At 40.4% G+C, this 15,971-nt stretch overlaps 6 protein-coding genes across 10 annotated transcripts in view; 3 read left to right on the top strand and 3 right to left on the bottom strand.

The window, feature by feature from the left end:
• The window catches only part of LOC104824034 (serine/threonine-protein phosphatase 2A 65 kDa regulatory subunit A beta isoform-like), a 4,918-nt gene extending 3,380 nt beyond the window's left edge, over positions 1–1,538 (top strand). For both annotated transcript variants that reach the window (XM_010555937.2, XM_010555936.1), the window contains exons 9-14: positions 1–72; positions 206–388; positions 519–611; positions 822–961; positions 1,049–1,115; positions 1,209–1,538. In XM_010555937.2, the coding sequence (XP_010554239.1) occupies positions 1–72; positions 206–388; positions 519–611; positions 822–961; positions 1,049–1,115; positions 1,209–1,325 (672 nt within the window). In that variant the 3' untranslated portion in view covers positions 1,326–1,538. The remainder of the gene's footprint in view (positions 73–205; positions 389–518; positions 612–821; positions 962–1,048; positions 1,116–1,208) is intronic.
• A 169-nt stretch (positions 1,539–1,707) lies between these two features.
• Positions 1,708–2,984, bottom strand: LOC104824036 (myb family transcription factor EFM-like). Of its 2 annotated transcripts, XM_010555938.1 has the most exons (5): positions 2,790–2,984; positions 2,455–2,711; positions 2,156–2,369; positions 1,974–2,050; positions 1,708–1,838 (listed from the first exon to the last, which is right to left on the bottom strand). In XM_010555938.1, exons 1-5 carry the CDS (start codon positions 2,929–2,931, stop codon positions 1,746–1,748), a joined length of 783 nt encoding a protein of 260 aa, XP_010554240.1. In that variant the 5' UTR covers positions 2,932–2,984; the 3' UTR covers positions 1,708–1,745. The 2 variants fall into 2 exon arrangements, with proteins under 2 accessions (XP_010554240.1, XP_019059338.1); XM_019203793.1 differs by having other exon boundaries at positions 2,455–2,984.
• A 771-nt stretch (positions 2,985–3,755) lies between these two features.
• LOC104824037 (allene oxide cyclase 3, chloroplastic-like) lies at positions 3,756–5,107 on the bottom strand. 2 transcript variants are annotated; one of them, XM_010555940.2, is made up of 2 exons: positions 4,686–5,107; positions 3,756–4,411 (listed from the first exon to the last, which is right to left on the bottom strand). In XM_010555940.2, exons 1-2 carry the CDS (start codon positions 4,924–4,926, stop codon positions 3,927–3,929), a joined length of 726 nt encoding a protein of 241 aa, XP_010554242.1. In that variant the 5' UTR covers positions 4,927–5,107; the 3' UTR covers positions 3,756–3,926. The 2 variants fall into 2 exon arrangements, with proteins under 2 accessions (XP_010554242.1, XP_010554241.1); XM_010555939.2 differs by having other exon boundaries at positions 3,756–4,450; positions 4,686–5,077.
• Positions 5,108–5,199: 92 nt separating this feature from the next.
• LOC104824038 (methionine aminopeptidase 1B, chloroplastic) lies at positions 5,200–8,001 on the bottom strand. Of its 2 annotated transcripts, XM_010555942.1 has the most exons (11): positions 7,816–8,001; positions 7,454–7,535; positions 7,083–7,320; positions 6,825–6,986; positions 6,697–6,738; positions 6,291–6,362; positions 6,081–6,160; positions 5,850–5,947; positions 5,708–5,755; positions 5,423–5,603; positions 5,200–5,330 (listed from the first exon to the last, which is right to left on the bottom strand). In XM_010555942.1, exons 1-10 carry the CDS (start codon positions 7,952–7,954, stop codon positions 5,458–5,460), a joined length of 1,107 nt encoding a protein of 368 aa, XP_010554244.1. In that variant the 5' UTR covers positions 7,955–8,001; the 3' UTR covers positions 5,200–5,330; positions 5,423–5,457. The 2 variants fall into 2 exon arrangements, with proteins under 2 accessions (XP_010554244.1, XP_010554243.1); XM_010555941.2 differs by having other exon boundaries at positions 5,240–5,603.
• A 1,895-nt stretch (positions 8,002–9,896) lies between these two features.
• On the top strand, positions 9,897–11,835 carry LOC104824039 (piriformospora indica-insensitive protein 2-like). The gene is made up of 2 exons (XM_010555943.1): positions 9,897–10,140; positions 10,757–11,835. Exons 1-2 carry the CDS (start codon positions 9,934–9,936, stop codon positions 11,816–11,818), a joined length of 1,269 nt encoding a protein of 422 aa, XP_010554245.1. The 5' UTR covers positions 9,897–9,933; the 3' UTR covers positions 11,819–11,835.
• A 545-nt stretch (positions 11,836–12,380) lies between these two features.
• Positions 12,381–15,862, top strand: LOC104824040 (glutamyl-tRNA(Gln) amidotransferase subunit A, chloroplastic/mitochondrial). The gene is made up of 10 exons (XM_010555944.2): positions 12,381–13,104; positions 13,476–13,787; positions 13,889–14,068; positions 14,171–14,265; positions 14,539–14,614; positions 14,716–14,793; positions 14,933–15,026; positions 15,127–15,176; positions 15,261–15,374; positions 15,544–15,862. The coding sequence occupies exons 1-10, from the start codon at positions 12,580–12,582 to the stop codon at positions 15,649–15,651; spliced, it is 1,632 nt and encodes a 543-aa protein (XP_010554246.1). The 5' UTR covers positions 12,381–12,579; the 3' UTR covers positions 15,652–15,862.
• The last annotated feature ends 109 nt before the right edge of the window (positions 15,863–15,971 follow it).

Genomic DNA, 15,971 nt, shown 5'->3' on the forward strand with positions numbered 1-15,971 from the left:
CTTTCCCTATTGAAGGACGAATTCTCTGATGTACGCTTGAACATTATCAGCAAACTTGACCAAGTGAATCAGGTTTGTTTTGATGATTACCTATATAAAGGTTCTCCACATCTTCGTGAAAAACTAGTAGTTCTTTTTACTCGGGGCAACTTCTTTGTCCGTTCATTTTCAGATGAATTATAATCGTGTTATTATACTTTGGCAGGTTATTGGTATCGATCTTCTATCACAGTCCTTGTTGCCAGCTATTGTAGAACTGGCTGAAGATAGACACTGGAGAGTACGACTTGCAATAATCGAGTATATTCCCTTGTTGGCCAGTCAGTTAGGCATAGGCTTTTTCGACGATAAGCTTGGTGCTCTTTGCATGCAATGGTTGCAAGACAAGGTTTACCATCCCTTTCCCTCCTGAGACAGGATCTGATAATCAGTTCTTTTTTTTTTTCCAGTAAATACTTAAACTTCTTGATATCTTGCTGCACCTCAAGACTTGTATGGATGCTTTTTTTTTTGGTCAGGTCCACTCAATTCGTGATGCCGCTGCAAACAATCTTAAGCGTCTTGCTGAGGAGTTTGGTCCGGAATGGGCAATGCAACATATAGTTCCTCAGGTTTGTCAATAAGCTAAGTGATGGTTTTCATCAGAATTTTCATGGCAGGGAACTTGGGACTGTTGGATCAAAAGCAAAGCTGAAGAAACTTATCCACTCTCATGCATATTGCATACATGTTTAGTTTAATCTGCTTCAGCTAGTTTGTATATAATCGTTTATCGTTATCTCATTAAGAACGTCGTTCTTCTGTTACACATGGATCTGCAGGTCCTCGATATGATTAACAACCCGCACTATCTATACCGGATGACCATTCTCCGAGCCATCTCCCTTCTTGCCCCTGTCATGGGCTCGGAGATTACCAGCTCCAAACTCTTGCCTGTGGTGATGACTGCTTCCAAAGACAGGCAAGTTCTCTCCTTTTAACGCAGAAACCTCACCTCACATCACAACAATCAATTTTTTTTTTAACTAAACATTCTCTCCTTCCGCAGAGTTCCAAACATCAAATTTAACGTGGCCAAAGTACTGCAATCACTCATTCCGATCGTTGAACAATCAGTAAGTGTATCAGAGCAAAACCCTTTCCGTTCTTCCTCTCTTTTACCCTACCGAAGTTCTCCGTGTTTTTATGGAAATATTTGTAATGTTAAGGTGGTGGAGAAGACGATCCGGCCCTGCCTGGTGGAGCTGAGCGAGGATCCGGACGTTGATGTCAGGTTTTTTGCAAACCAAGCTCTCCAGTCTATTGACAATATGATGTCCAGCTAGACCTTATCGGTCTTCCATTGAAGCTTCTTGTTCTTTGCCATGTCTGTCTGTGTCTCGCCTGGTGGTAGAGTTGATGCCTTGTAACCTAAGTAACTGCTTCTGTCTCGTTTTTTTTTTTGTTTTTACACGCCGGAATCGTACGGGACCTTTGTCTGATGAACTATGCTACTAAATATTTGCATCTTGTTTCATCGGGTTGTGTGATTTGTGTCATTGCCCTCTGTTCGTACGGCCCGTTTACATTTCGAATTCGTCTTTCCAAACTAAAACGATACGATAATTCTGCAGTCAGATCCTCCATGTTATAATCAGTCAAAACAAATTAAAAGTAACGGACAATGACATTGATAACAATATTAATCTATATATGTACATACTCGGAAACTGACCAACCAACATTTTGAATATATAAATATTTATTTATTTATTTATGGCGGCGGCGGACGGGATGTGGTGTAATCGGACGTTGGTAGTGAGGACTTGGCTCGGCCCCCTTGTATGCAATCTATATTTCTGATTATTACACCCCAAAAAAAAAAAAAATCAGATTCAATAGATTTGATGAAACTACTTTTGACAAAAAAAAAAAGAAAAAAAAATAATGTTGTGTAATATGCCCATTCTCTTATCATTCAAAAACCGACCGACCTGTAAGTGGCTTTTAACTTGGTCGTTTGTTAATCCGCCGACCTTCATTATCCCCCTTATCTGTTTGGGCGTAGCAGCTGCGAAGCCATTCAGGGAAAAAAACACACCCCGAAAGGAAAAGGAAATCAAAAGTTGTTTTGTTGGGAAATTTTAGGGTTATACAACTCGAAGCGCAAACGCACCATGAGCGCCGCCGAGCTGTTGAAGAGCGTTCAAGAACCGCCTGTGCAAATCTCGCGACCAGTAGCGCCTCTGTTTTCTCTTCACTCCGACGTCTTTCTCCGCCTCATTCTTCATTCCATCTCCGCCGCCGATAGTCTCCGTCTCCGGAGTTTTCCTGTTCTCTTTGCCGTTTCTCTCCACCCCGACCACCGTCTCTTTCTCTTGCAAACGCTCCTAAGAACATAGAACGATAAAACGCAGAACGCTCCTAAGAACGGTTGTGCCATTCGCTGCAAAGTTAAGTAACCAAAAGACGTACCTCTTTGGTGGGCTGGTCGGGTTGGTTCCAAAGTTGAACAGATTTGAGCCAGTCGGATTTTGTGTCACTGTCATCTGTTCTGCCGTTTGACCGGTGAGATCCATGTTCATCACCAGAAGATGATCTCTTGATGGGCATGAACTCTTCCAAGATGGGTCGACCGTACTCTCCGTTCGTCTGTTCCGAGCACTCCCATTGGCTGTTCATGTTATCCGCCGCCGCCGTTCCCGACATCTCTCTCTTACATGCCTCAATCGCTAAATTTATGTATATATTTAGCGAAATGCAGACACAAGCGTATGTATGTATGTGTGTGTGTGTGTGTGTATACGTACTTTGGGTGACGAGCTCTAGGCAAAGAGGGAATTCGCGTTGGAAGACGAGGATCTTGCGGCGTTCTTCTTCAAGGGTTTCGATGCATTCTCCACGTGTCTGCCGTTTCCGAGTGTAATCCACCTTGTTTATGCTCTTGACCATGGTGTTTCAATTAGGGTTCCAATGGCTTTAATTTTTTTCCCTGTTTGTCTAGATGGATAATGTATATAACATGCCTGCGAAGGATCTTATATACATATCTATCTATCTATATATATATATATGTGTGTGTATAAAGAATTTAATTGGTTGCCTAATTAATATTAGAATAAGAAGAGAAATGTCTTGTCGTACTAGTAGTAGATGGGAAGTGGTGAATATTCGACAGTGATTCCAGTTTTTTTGGCAGGAAATTTATTACCTCAATTTATACAATTTTTTATTTTGTTAAAACTCAATTTATACAAGTTGGTGCAGCAGCCAGTATAGATTCTTATTATTATAGCATACGACTTTTGCATATATATATATATATATTTACACATCAATTGGTTACAATTTTATAAAATCTAATTAATTAGTGATAAAACGACTATCAAAAAATAAAAATAATATAAAAGAAAATTATTTTAGTTATTGTAAACAAAAATCCGAATGGACTAAAATCCTAACGATATATTATACCCAATTATTGGTAATGAAAATATTAAAACCTTTATATAGAGGTGTATCATATTATACCGTCCAAAAACAAAACTTTATAATTATCAAAATTATAGTTATTTTGTTTGATACTCTTGGGTGCATGAGATGCGAGTGTGTAGATGTTGTTTTGTCGGTCCAATACCGCCCATAATTGTTATTTTCCACTACTGTTATTTTTACGAATTTTACTTTTTTTACAACTATTTTCTCCAATATCAATAGATCCCTTTCGTGTAAAATTTGGTGTAATAAAACACAAAATAAAATGCCCAAACCTCGCAGAGAATCCAATTTGAGATATTTTTCTAATCGTTTCATGAACACTATTTAATATTTATTTTCGACATCGCATCGACGGAAAGATTATACAGACAGCTCATATCATCAGGACAGAAAACTACGAACTAAAGCTTAGACACACGAGAAAAGCAGAGGAGATTTGTTTAATTTAGTTAATCAGTAAAGTTACGGATGGTTCCGGTGGGCTCAGTCGCCAGAGCCTCCGGCGAAGGCTTCACGTCCGGTGAGGGCTCGACAGGTTTTCCGGTGAGCTCCGCCGGCAGATCTTTGATACCCTTCAGGTAAAAGGTGTAGAAAAGCTTCGTCGGATACACCAGTTGACGAAGCTTGACCTGTCCGTACGCTCCCTCGAAGACACCGGCGCCGCCGGTGATGGACAAGTACGTGTCCTCGTACGTCAAGTACGGTCCCTGTACGGACAAGTGGCCGTAGTCTCCGAAGTAGAAGCTGTAAGTGGCTTCAAACCGGTCTCCGTTCCTCTCGGGCACGTGCTGAATCAGGACGCAGAGACCGGCGGTGATTCCCAGGCGCTTGGTGAGGTCGCCGGAGTACAGCTTGTTCGTGAAGGGGACAAGATCTCCGAGACAGAGCTCCGGTTTCTTCCCGAGTTTCAGGACCGCCGGGCTGTTCCTATCTCCTTCGTTGAGCTCGTAGACATGGAGTTCTTGAACTTTAGCTAAAATTTTCCAGAGAAAATAACCTCAAATAATTCAAATTTCACTGAAAATGTGTTCGAAAACTCAATCATACGAATTCAGGAAAAGGGGTTCCCTTTTTTTCCCCAAATTTGATCCCAAAAGTCACCATTTTTCTCAAACCAGAGTTCCGAAATCCGTTTCGTTTTTACCTGATCATAGTTCAAAAGATAATAAAGTTTCGATTTTTCGTATTGGATTTCAGAGTTGACTTACGTGGTGTAAATTTCTCGCCACTGAACAGATTCCAGATGAAGGCACCGGTGGCAGTCGAGTTCTTGGAAGTGGGCCTTGATCGTGCGGAGAAATCTGAACCGTTGGATGAGATCCTGATGTTCTGTAAGGATCTGGAGAAACCCGGAACAGAACTCCGGTGAGATCGATGATTGGGGGACAGATTTCCGATATTTGTGAATGAGATCGCGTCGATGAACATCGCAGTAGCAGAAGAAGCCATTGTCAAGACTCGCCGCAAAAGGTGTTTGGAAAGATTATAATTTTTTGTGGATTTGTGGGTTTATGTATTTGCATCTCTCTCTCTCCCCTTCTCTCTCTATATATACAGTGGAGAGTTTGCATTATTGATGATGAACCGGTGTGTTGCATGCACGTGTGTAAATTGTGTTCAGACCAAAGCGGCTGAAAAGGGGGAAATTTCGATTCGGCTTCGGTGGTCGGCTTTTGGATTTGGATCCGGACTCGTTTGTGGTCGGTCCATGCGAATGATCCGTACAAAAAAACGTGTGAAGCCGCATATTCAAATGCTTACAAACAAATGAACACGGTCTATGCCCATAATAGGTTTATTAACGAGTTTGACCGGGTCGAGACTTGCATGATGAATCAAATACCCTTTCACACCTGAATCGAATTGGGCACAGTTGTCGTAACTAAGATACAGAAGAAGAATCAAAGTCGTGAAGATAATAATCTCTATGGCTAAGTTTAATTACCTTACAGGATGATGTTATCTGAATAAAGAAGTGTTTCAGTAAGTGGTGAGGATATCTGCACCAGTTCTAGTGATGAGAATGGTATGCTCAAACTGTGCGGCCGGGCCACCATCTGCAGTCACGGACGTCCAGTTGTCCGGCCATGTTATGCAGTCGGTGGTTCCAATGGTCAGAATTGGTTCTGCACGGAACAGATTATACCGAAATGTATATAATGCAATGCATCCACCGAATTGATAAGCAAAAGTATACGCAGAAGATGGGAAGAGAGAATGGCTGGCTCACCGATTGTGAAAGTTTGGCCCTCGACCATAAGCCCGGGTTCGTCGTTACCTGGAAGAACGGGAAAAAGAAAACGTAGCCTCGGGAAGAACATCCATAACGAAAGAATAACTGAACTTGCTGATAAGAAAAAGAGATTGCTTACGGTTATGATATATCAGAGGTTCAGAGTGAAATATTTTTCCGACGCCATGACCAACAAAACGCTCCACCACATTGTAACCGTACTTTTCAGCATGCTCGCTGTTGTAAAGGAAAACCATTCAAAGATTTTATCTTTTCTTTCCTCCATATAGAACTGCAGGGTGGATTGCTCGAGATTCTAAAGTTCAATGAAAATAACATGTTTCACAAGCATGGATTATGTATATACTACCTGATTCTCTTTCCAATTTTCTTGAAGCTTGCTCCGTCCTTACAAACAGCGATGCCTTTTTCCAAGCATTCTTCCGTGACCTTCCATTAAAAGTTCAGAAGCATCAAGCATAACAAGAGGAAAAATAAACCGACAACAATTTGTATATCAAACCAAAATGATTTCATATCAGCCGACAGGCAAGAGGAAGAATCATTAGTTTCTTCTTACCTTCACGAGTCGTTTGAGGGAATCGCTGACATCTCCACAGAAGAAAGTCTTTGACGTATCTCCATGGTAACCCTGTCCAAATGTTATGTTACAAATAAAAAAAGGTGCTAATAAGGTATAAACAGCTTATCGACTGAATCCACAGTCTCAAACAACCAGAAACTAAAACGTACACTGATCTGAGAATTGGCAACAAAATATATATGTTATATGGGCTGATCATAATAACATAAACTCAACAGTCATATGACACAAAACAGGAAAGATGTTCGAAAGGTGTGTACAGTGCCAAGAGTTTTATGATATCAACCAATTAAGCATCGGACAAAACAAAACAAGACAATACAAATACAAGAATAAATGCAATAATCGGTAGATTAGTTAAAAAAAAATGAAAAAGACTCACATCCAAGTAAACTGTGACATCGATGTTTATTATATCCCCATTCTGCATAGAAAATGTAGTTAGTGATAATACACACGATTTCATGAAAGAGTTGTAAGACTAAAGGCAGTGGCAAGCACATTCCGGACCTGTAGCTGGCGAGAATCCGGTATTCCGTGACACATGCACTCATTAACTGATGTGCATACACTTTTAGGAAATCCCCCATATCCGAGGGGTGAAGGATAACCTCCAGCTTCGATGATCATCTGATGCACTGCCTTGTCGATTTCATTTGTAGTCACAGATGGCTGCAGAACCGTTTACAATAATTAAATGGGTATGAAAAAAGCATAACGCTACTGGACATTTCGAGGAAGAAATGCCTTAAGTGATATCAATCTTACCCTAACCAAAGTTCCAGCAAAGTCTAAAACACGAGCAGCAAGCTCACAAGCAGCTTTCATTTTCGCAAGGCCTTCTGGGTCAGGAATCTGAAACTCAGTTGATATCTCAGGTAATATGCCAGACTCGACATATGGAGGCCGTGGTATGTGATCAGGCACGGAAAGACGAGGCGATACCCTTCCACGTCTCAGAGGTGGTCTCCTCCTAACTTTTGTTGTGTTTTGGAGCTCACGCATTCTGGAGATTGTATGAAAAAAGGTTTGAACTTTCACATTACATTAGCAAGAGTACCCCACTCAACAATATCGGCTCAATGGCATGGAGAAAAGTTTGTAATCTCTTGAAAATTCATGGATTCAGATAAAATAACCTTCTGATTCTCATTGCCTCCTCCAACCCCGAAACCTTCCTGGCATAAACGAGACATTTTCTTGGCAAACATGCGTTCTTTCCTGGAGAATAATACAAACCCAATTATCTCTCTCGCGAGATTCAAAATTTATGATTCGACGAATAAAAATTTCAGAGACTCCAACATTAACATCGAAACAAACAGTAAGGTTTCGTCTGCTTGAACCAGAATCGAACAGCTTAAAAGCCAGAATTTCCAACACTTTCTCTATCTCTATGAGTTCTTCGTAGACCTAATGAGGCATTACTCCCACTGGGAAGCCTAAAGCAGTAGCCATCACGAAACGAACAGAGCAAATCGGAGAACAGCTAACGACAAACCGGAGCGCGGTACAGAAGAGAAGGTGACCAGAGCACCGGCGAAGGACCTCGACGACGATAAGCTATCGCCGTTAAAGGAAGAACCGAGTTGCAGAGATGACGACGACGACGAATTGGATAGAGAAGCAGCAAACGCCATTTTCGTCGCTTCAACGGAGGTTGATTTTTTTTTTTTTCCAATTTAAATCGTAACTGATAATTTTTCATGGAAAAAGCAGTTTGGGCTCAAATGTATTAGAAATGCATTTTATGGGCCCAGCCCATAAGTCCTTTTTATAAAAAAAAGGCTTAAAGGTCTAATAAAGCTGTAATAATACAAATACCCAAACAAAAATTATGTAATGTATATTTAAACATAAACGATAGATGCACAAGGAATTTTATTAAACATTTATAACTAAATAAATTATATAATATGTAAATCCAAAATTCATGTGGATTATCTTTAGGGGTGGACGTTTCGGGAAACGGTTCGGGTTCGAGACGGAATGGATCGGTTCGGTTATTGTGATTTTACAAAAATAGGTATCAATCGGGGGTTTTATTGTATTCGGTTCGGTTCGGTTTCGGTATCGGTTCGGTTCGATTCCGGATTTTATTAAAAAAATGTTAGATTTCTGTTTAAAATATTCGGTTTTTCAGGATTTTTAAAGTTCGATTCGGTTCGGTTCGGTTCCGGAAAAATTCGGTTATCTAAAAATGGTACCGTTCGAGAAATAACAGCACTTCCGGGTCGGAAAAAATACCGTTTTAACGGTTCGGTTCGGTTCGATTCCGAAGAACGGAACCGAAACACCCCGTCCTAATTATCTTTGTCATCCAAGACCAAAACAAGACGAAAACATTAACTTTAAGTCAACAGTCAAATCTTTTATCAAATCTTGAGATGTGTGTAATGATTTGGAGGACAATTAAATGTAACTCGAAACACCAAACTTCACAAGGACTTTAAAACCCAATTCAGAGAAACGATGAGTGGATGTACTTTCTGTCATGAGCATTAAAAAGTGTGTGTGTATAATATATGTATTTAGTAATTAAATAAAAACTCGTAAATAAACGAATAACAAATGTTAAAAAAATTGGGTTGGAATATTCGAGAGAAGTTGAATGAAACTAATGTAAGATGAAATGATATTTAAACTAAATAACATATCTGAATGGAATTCAATATAAAATTAATTGAATATAACTTTTTAAAAAATAACTACTAGAAGTCAAATCTACAAAATATTGAAAAAAACACTAATTCAAAACTATTTTCTTCTTAAATTAGCATTTTTAGGAAAATATCAGAATCATGAATTAATAAACACTTGATATAAAAACTCGGCAGTCATAATTTTTATAAAATAAAAAACTAAAACAAATCAAAGTGTGGATATAATAATAAAAAAATCTAAATATAGAATATCATTGAAAAAAAATGATGATGTCAATTTGCTAGTAAAAAAAACGTAAATGATTTCGTCACTCGCTTCGATATCCGGGCCTGCCTGGGCATCTCCCTGTGCTCCACTCCACTTTCCACTTGTGATCTTCCTCGTTTAGCCATTCCCCATCTCATAAATATTTTACCACCGTTTTTTTACATTTTATATGCAATCCAAATATGCCCACTAAACTTATTAAATTCAATTTTGATTTTTTCTAAAATACATAGTTATCTCTAAAATATTATTTCAATATCATATATAGAATTTTTAAATAATACTTTGAATTTCTTTTTTCAGATTATACGAATTTGATCTCCTATAGTGGACTGCATGCTAGCTTGCATACACGAACACATAACTATATGTGTAAATTACACTTTGCATGTAAAATATGTGCGAGTCATGGGACAAAAATGCCATGCATGTTTGCTTATGAGAATATACAAGATGTCAAGAACATGTAACCAGATAAGTTTCTAGTTAAAGTCCTAAACATTTCGCTTTCTTCTCTCATATTTTCTCCATTTGAACCATTTTCGGACAATAATGAGAGAGAGAGAGATTGACTGCTCACACGACCTAATCGCTCTCTCTTCAATAAATCACCAGTTACAATATACATACATATACACCAACCCATTCAGTTTCTTCCATTTCTTCTGTTCTCGTTTCTTTGTGGAACATGTGGTGGCTGAGAACAACAGCACTTCCCTCTGTTCTGTTCCTGTGTCTGCTGTTTCTCCATTGCAGAGGAGAATTATCACCGGAGGTTTCTCCAATGGAGAGATCAGAACGACAAGCTCTGTACTCCGCCATCAATGGCTTTGTTGGAGGCTCATGGAATGGCTCTGATCTCTATCCTGATCCTTGTGGTTGGACTCCCATTCAGGTTCTCTCTTCTTCTTCTCTTACCCTAAGCTTTTTCTTTATGGATTCGCATATGTTCATCTTGAAAATTGCTTTACTTTGTAACCCATGTTCTACAAGAGGGATTCTCATTTATCAAGAGAAATGAAATCTTCACTGTGATGATACAGTATTTATGCATTTGTCAGATACTTGTGTTTGTTAGTATAATAGTAACGAATCTCGAACTTATGACAATAATGAGTATACTCCAGATTCTTGAATTTGGATCTCTTGTCTGAAAAAGCTGGGCCGAAATCAAAATTCAGAACAGACATAAACTATGAACTGATGATGTGCGTGGAATCATTACCAGACATGGTCGAGATTCCAGGGCATTCTTTTGTCATCCACACAGCTCTCGCTGAAATTTCTTGAAACGGCCAACGATCGATCCACTTTGAAGTTTCCTCAATCGGAAAATGAAATTTAAAGCTTCAATACGTCAAAGTTCATCCCTTTTTCGTATAACTTCTGTCCTTTATTCTTTTTATATGTTTAACACGCAGCTTCAATTATATCAACTTGGCCCACCAGCAGCATTATTCCTCCACTGCTCCATCCTTGATCTAAATTTAAAACGTGCCTTTTGTTTTCAGGGTGTTTCCTGTGACATGTTTGATGGGTTGTGGTATGTCACCGATTTAACACTTGGCCTTGTTTATGAAAACTCGCTTTCTTGTGCCGCAAGTTTGAAGATAAAGCCGCAGTTATTTGCCTTAAAGCACTTGAAATCCCTCGCGTTCTTCAACTGTTTCACCGCTCCCATCACAATCCCTGAAAAGGATTGGTTAAACCTTGCATCCAGCTTGGAATCGCTCGAGTTCAGATCCAATCCTGGTCTGGTTGGGGAATTTCCTAAAACCATCGGCAATCTCGCAAAGCTGCAGTCTTTAGCGGTTCTGGAAAATGGGTTCAACGGGAAATTACCGAAGACCATCTGCAACTTAACGGGGTTAAAACGGTTGGCTATGGCGGGGAATTCATTCATAGGCAAGATCCCAGATTGTCTCAATGGATTGAAAGAGCTAGTGATTTTGGATTTGAGCAGCAACTATTTCTCCGGGCCGTTGCCTCGTTCTTTTGGAGACCTTGTCTCGTTGCTTAAGCTTGATCTCAGCAACAACCTTTTAGAGGGAAGGCTGCCTCAAGAAACGGTATCTTTGAAGAATCTCACCCTTTTGGATCTAAGGAACAACAAATTCTCAGGTGGGTTGCCTCCGAGTGTTGAAAAGATGCCATCTTTATCAGAACTGGCGTTGTCAAACAACCCAATTGGCGGGGACTTGTTGGGAATAAACTGGAAAAGGATGGGAAATTTGGCCATTTTGGATCTTTCGAACACGGGTTTGAAAGGTGAGATTCCCATTTCCTTAACCAGTATGAAAAGATTGAGGTTTCTCGGTCTGAGAAACAACAGTCTCACAGGCAATGTCCCATCAAAGCTTGAAACTTTACCTTGCCTCGGCGCTCTCTACATCGACGGAAACAACCTGACAGGAGAGCTTAAGTTTTCCAGAATGTTCTACCAGAAAATGGACAGAAGATTCGATGCTGCGAGAAACCCTAATCTGTGTTATCCATTGGAGATCATGTCGTCGTCTCAGCAGCAACGTGTCCCTGTCGGGGTGAAGCCATGCACGCCCACGCCTGCATGGTGACCCATCTGGCGTGACTCCAAAACCTTAATACTAATTAATTTATCTATTAGTAATATCTATTAATTATATTGTATTATACTAATGAATTTATGACTATAGCCTATAGGGTAATTAATGTGTCTAGTGAATAGATTTGATGCCGATGGCTTGAAAAGATATAAATCCCTTTGGCTGTAACAACTTTGGTTTCATCTATCATATCTATTGATATATTTATGCGAGAGCATGTATGCATGCATGTACATGTTCTTTCTCTTCCAAGGAAATGTGAGAATATTAGTTAAGCATGTGAATGCAGATGAATGGAGTTATGGGTTGGATGTTATATTATATGTATAAATTATTCTACAAAAAAAAATATGTATAAATTTATAAATTATGGTAAGATGATAAGATCCTCATTAAAGAGCGAGTGAAAACTCAAAAGCCCAATTAATTTATACAAATTGGTTTGGGCCTTTTATGAAGCCCATTAACATCGTGGTCACTGGTTTCACCGGTTCTGGGTCAACTTTCCCCCGGTTTGGTCATTAACCGATCGATCCTAAACATTGCTCATAATTTGTTCGTCGAAATGCCTAACTGAAAAAAGTTCCCAGAAAGCGTCTCTTTTAGAAATCTTATCCTCTCCCGCTTCGGTCTCACATTCAAAACCATCCACCACCGGTAAGTTTTGCCGGCGATTCATTTCTCCGGCGTCAAATTTCTCCGGAGAAGTTTCAGGGCTTGAAGATTTAAATCTACTTGGTCGAGTAGGAGAAATGTTATCCACCATTCAGCCGCCACGCAACCTCTCCCTCCTCTCTCTCCGCCGCATCCACTCCAAACCCATCATCTCCTCCGCCGCAACCGCCTCGTCCGCTGCTGCCTCTTCCTCTCCACCGGAATCCCAGATCCTCAGCAACCGCCGTTCTCTCTTCGCCGGCGAAGTTACTGCCGCCGAGCTCGCCAAGCCCTACCTCTCCCGTCTGCATCTCACGGAACCGCAGCTTAACTGCTTCCTCCATGTGTCGGAGAATGTCCTGAAGGAGGCCGATGAGATCGACCAACGAATTGCCAAAGGTGAGTATGTAGGTCCTCTCGCCGGAGTTCTTGTCGGCGTCAAGGATAATATCTGCACGACGGGTATGCCTTCTACTGCCGCCTCCCGAATCCTCGAGAACTATCGCCCACCATTCGATGCGACGGCTGTCAGGAAGATCAAGGAGCTCGGAGGGATTGTTGTCGGCAAAACTAACTTGGATGAATTCGGAATGGGTAGTACAACTGAAGGTTCTGCGTTTCAGGTTCGTTGACATATTTTTATGTATTGGGAATTATGGAAAGTTTGCATAGAATTCATCATTTCGTCATCCTCTTCGTAATTATGTAATCTAATATTATCAGAACTCTACATAATTCCTTTCTTGGTTTAGTATTATATTCTAAAGGTCGATAATTGATGAAGGAGATGTAGGCTTTGATGACAGTTATGGTTGTAGGTGTTATCTCCTTCTCGGAGAGAAAGACGATCAAAACGTTTTCAAATGATGGCCCTTGTGGATTGAATCATCCATATGATAAAGAACAAGAAGCTCCAGACTTTTTTTTTTGGTTAATTTTCTCTTTAGAAGAGATGTTAATTACTTGGGTCGATTAAGCTCTTAATTTGGTTTAGGTGACTGCAAACCCATGGGACATAACCCGAGTGCCCGGAGGATCATCAGGAGGCTCAGCGGCAGCTGTTGCCGCTAGGCAATGTATGGTGTCTCTTGGTAGTGATACCGGTGGAAGTGTAAGGCAGCCAGCATCATTCTGTGGTGTTGTTGGTCTTAAGCCAACATATGGACGTGTCTCCAGGTTTGGTCTTATGGCTTATGCCTCGTCCCTGGACGCAATCGGGTGCTTTGGTTCTACTGTTGCTGATGCCGGGATTCTTCTTCACGCTATTTCTGGTCATGATAGATTTGATGCCACTAGTAGCAAACAAGTAAGGGTTCTTGTGGCCTGAGTAACGGTTTGTTCTTTTGTTTTGTTGTTTATGTTGTTCATGTGATTATGATCATATTCTATGCATCTGTTCTTTTTCAGGAGGTGCCTGATTTCCCATCCCAGTTTCCTTCTTTAGACTCTTTTGAATCCAAACCATTGAAGGGATTGAAAGTTGGTCTGATCTGTGAGACTCTTCAAGATGGTGTTGATACCGGAGTAAAATCTGCTACCCGGGAAGCTGCATCTCACCTAGAAGAATTGGGTTGTGATTTGACAGAGGTCTTGCTTAAATCCCATTGTTATGTGCTGTACTGTACACAGATGTTCTTATTTAGTCTACATGTATTGATGGTGTTACTGAGATTATGGACTAAATTGCAGGTGTCAATGCCCTCCTTTTCTCTTGGACTGCCAGCCTACTATGTTATTGCCTCATCAGAGTCGTCCTCCAACTTAGCGCGTTATGATGGCCTCAGGTAAGATCGGAGAATGAGTCTGTGGACTTACAGTTCAAGTGATATCCACCAGTTGCACGATGTTTTGTTGTCTGAATAGCTACTAAGATATTTTTAAAGGGCCAAGGTTTTTTGGACCTGATGTAATGGCTGGATATGTCTGTTATATGTCATAGTGCTCCCACATGATGTGTTTTCCTTCCCTCAAACATCTTCGGGCATATTGAATTAAAGATGTTGGTAATAAATGGACTTCTAGACGCTGAAAGGATTGATTGTTGTGTTGGTATGCAGATATGGAAGTCAAGCTACTGCTGATGAACTAAATAAACTGTATGAAGATTCCCGGGGTAATGGATTTGGCAAGGAGGTATGAGTCTACTAAGACTATAAGCAAAACGTTTTTTGTTGTAATAGAAATTACTGCTGTTCAAGTTCTATATTTCTAACTGAGGATCATTTCTTTTTCAGGTGAAAATGAGAATTTTAATGGGAACATATGGCCTGTCGGCGGGTTACTATGATGCCTACTACAAGCGAGCCCAACAGGTTAGACCATAGATGTCATGTTTTGGTTGATCTTCACACGGTTATCATTTGTGATTTGTCTTATTGTCGGGCTTTGGACATGTAATAGTTAGAACCCGAAATTGAAATTTACGGCTGAGGGGGTAGCGTTTGTTTATAGGTGAGAACGTTAATTCGGAAAGATTTCAAGGCAGCCCTGGAACAGAACGACATCCTTATCTCTCCAGCAGCTCCTTCTGCAGCATACAAGATCGGTAGTCGGCCTTTACATAACTCCGTCATTGTTGTGTATTTGCTTAAAAAATTGCCATCGGATAACACCAAATACCCTTCTATTGGTAAAATCTCTTTTAGGTGAAAAGAAAGATGATCCATTGGCAATGTATGCTGGAGACATTATGACGGTAAAAGCTTGTTTGATCCTCGATCCTGCCTCCAATCCATCACCACTCTAATACGGCTTTAACATGACAGTATCGACAATGCAGGTGAGTGTAAACATGGCCGGGCTTCCTGCCCTCGTGCTACCCTGCGGATTAGTACAAGGAGGGCCTTCGGGTCTTCCTGTTGGCCTTCAAATGATCGGTTCAGCCTTTGACGAGGTATATGATCAAACTCTGTTTCCCGTACCGTCTCATGAGCTCACTGATCTCGTAATAAACGATACCGCCGCATAGGAAGTTCGGTTTATCTGCAAGATGGTGCTTTTCAGTTGCTGTTTGATGATAATATCTATGCTGCGTTTCTTTTTGTTCTTGATTGTTTGTGCAGGCTAAATTACTCAAAGTGGGTCATGTTTTCGAGCAGACACTTAAAGGTTCGGCCTTTATCCCTCCATTGTTAGCCAATGTTGCTTCTTCCACTTCCACCAGTGTCTGAAAACAGAGGAACGAGCGATCACCATGGACAAAATCTCCATGATCTTCAGTAACTTCAGATGTAATAATGTCGGTTAGAGTTAAATATATGCAATGTTTAAAAAAGAATACGACATTAACTCTAACCATAATGATTTTTTGGGCCATAATGATTTTTTGGCCCATTTACTCAATGGGCCGAAATTTTGGGCCCAAACAGATTCTATGCCCAATCCGAAGAGTAGAATGTCTTCTTGGGTGTATACACTTGGCAAAAGGTGAAGTGGATAAAGAGTGACGTCATATTCCAATTGAACAAGAACATTGTGTAATGGGAGACAT

The sequence above is a fragment of the Tarenaya hassleriana genome, unplaced genomic scaffold (assembly GCF_000463585.1).
Source record: "Tarenaya hassleriana unplaced genomic scaffold, ASM46358v1 Cleome4, whole genome shotgun sequence".
NCBI lineage: Eukaryota > Viridiplantae > Streptophyta > Magnoliopsida > Brassicales > Cleomaceae > Tarenaya > Tarenaya hassleriana.

Bases quoted from the DNA above. Each gene is read 5' to 3' on its own strand.
- LOC104824040 (XM_010555944.2), top strand. From the start codon at position 12,580: ATGTTATCCACCATTCAGCCGCCACGCAACCTCTCCCTCCTCTCTCTC. The intron at 13,105-13,475 runs GTTCGTTGACAT...AATTTGGTTTAG, and splicing joins CTGAAGGTTCTGCGTTTCAG to GTGACTGCAAACCCATGGGA. The intron at 15,177-15,260 runs GTAAAAGCTTGT...TCGACAATGCAG, and splicing joins ATGCTGGAGACATTATGACG to GTGAGTGTAAACATGGCCGG.
- LOC104824039 (XM_010555943.1), top strand. From the start codon at position 9,934: ATGTGGTGGCTGAGAACAACAGCACTTCCCTCTGTTCTGTTCCTGTGT. The intron at 10,141-10,756 runs GTTCTCTCTTCT...TTTTGTTTTCAG, and splicing joins GTGGTTGGACTCCCATTCAG to GGTGTTTCCTGTGACATGTT.
- LOC104824038 (XM_010555942.1), bottom strand. From the start codon at position 7,954: ATGGCGTTTGCTGCTTCTCTATCCAATTCGTCGTCGTCGTCATCTCTG. The intron at 6,161-6,290 runs GTAAGAAGAAAC...TTTTAATGGAAG, and splicing joins CCCTCAAACGACTCGTGAAG to GTCACGGAAGAATGCTTGGA. The intron at 5,756-5,849 runs GTAAGCAATCTC...CCGTTCTTCCAG, and splicing joins ACCTCTGATATATCATAACC to GTAACGACGAACCCGGGCTT.
- LOC104824037 (XM_010555939.2), bottom strand. From the start codon at position 4,926: ATGGCTTCTTCTGCTACTGCGATGTTCATCGACGCGATCTCATTCACA. The intron at 4,451-4,685 runs GTAAGTCAACTC...GGAAAATTTTAG, and splicing joins TGGCGAGAAATTTACACCAC to CTAAAGTTCAAGAACTCCAT.
- LOC104824036 (XM_019203793.1), bottom strand. From the start codon at position 2,931: ATGGTCAAGAGCATAAACAAGGTGGATTACACTCGGAAACGGCAGACA. The intron at 2,370-2,454 runs GTACGTCTTTTG...CTATGTTCTTAG, and splicing joins CCGACCAGCCCACCAAAGAG to GAGCGTTTGCAAGAGAAAGA. The intron at 1,839-1,973 runs GTCGGTCGGTTT...TGTAATAATCAG, and splicing joins AAGTTAAAAGCCACTTACAG to AAATATAGATTGCATACAAG.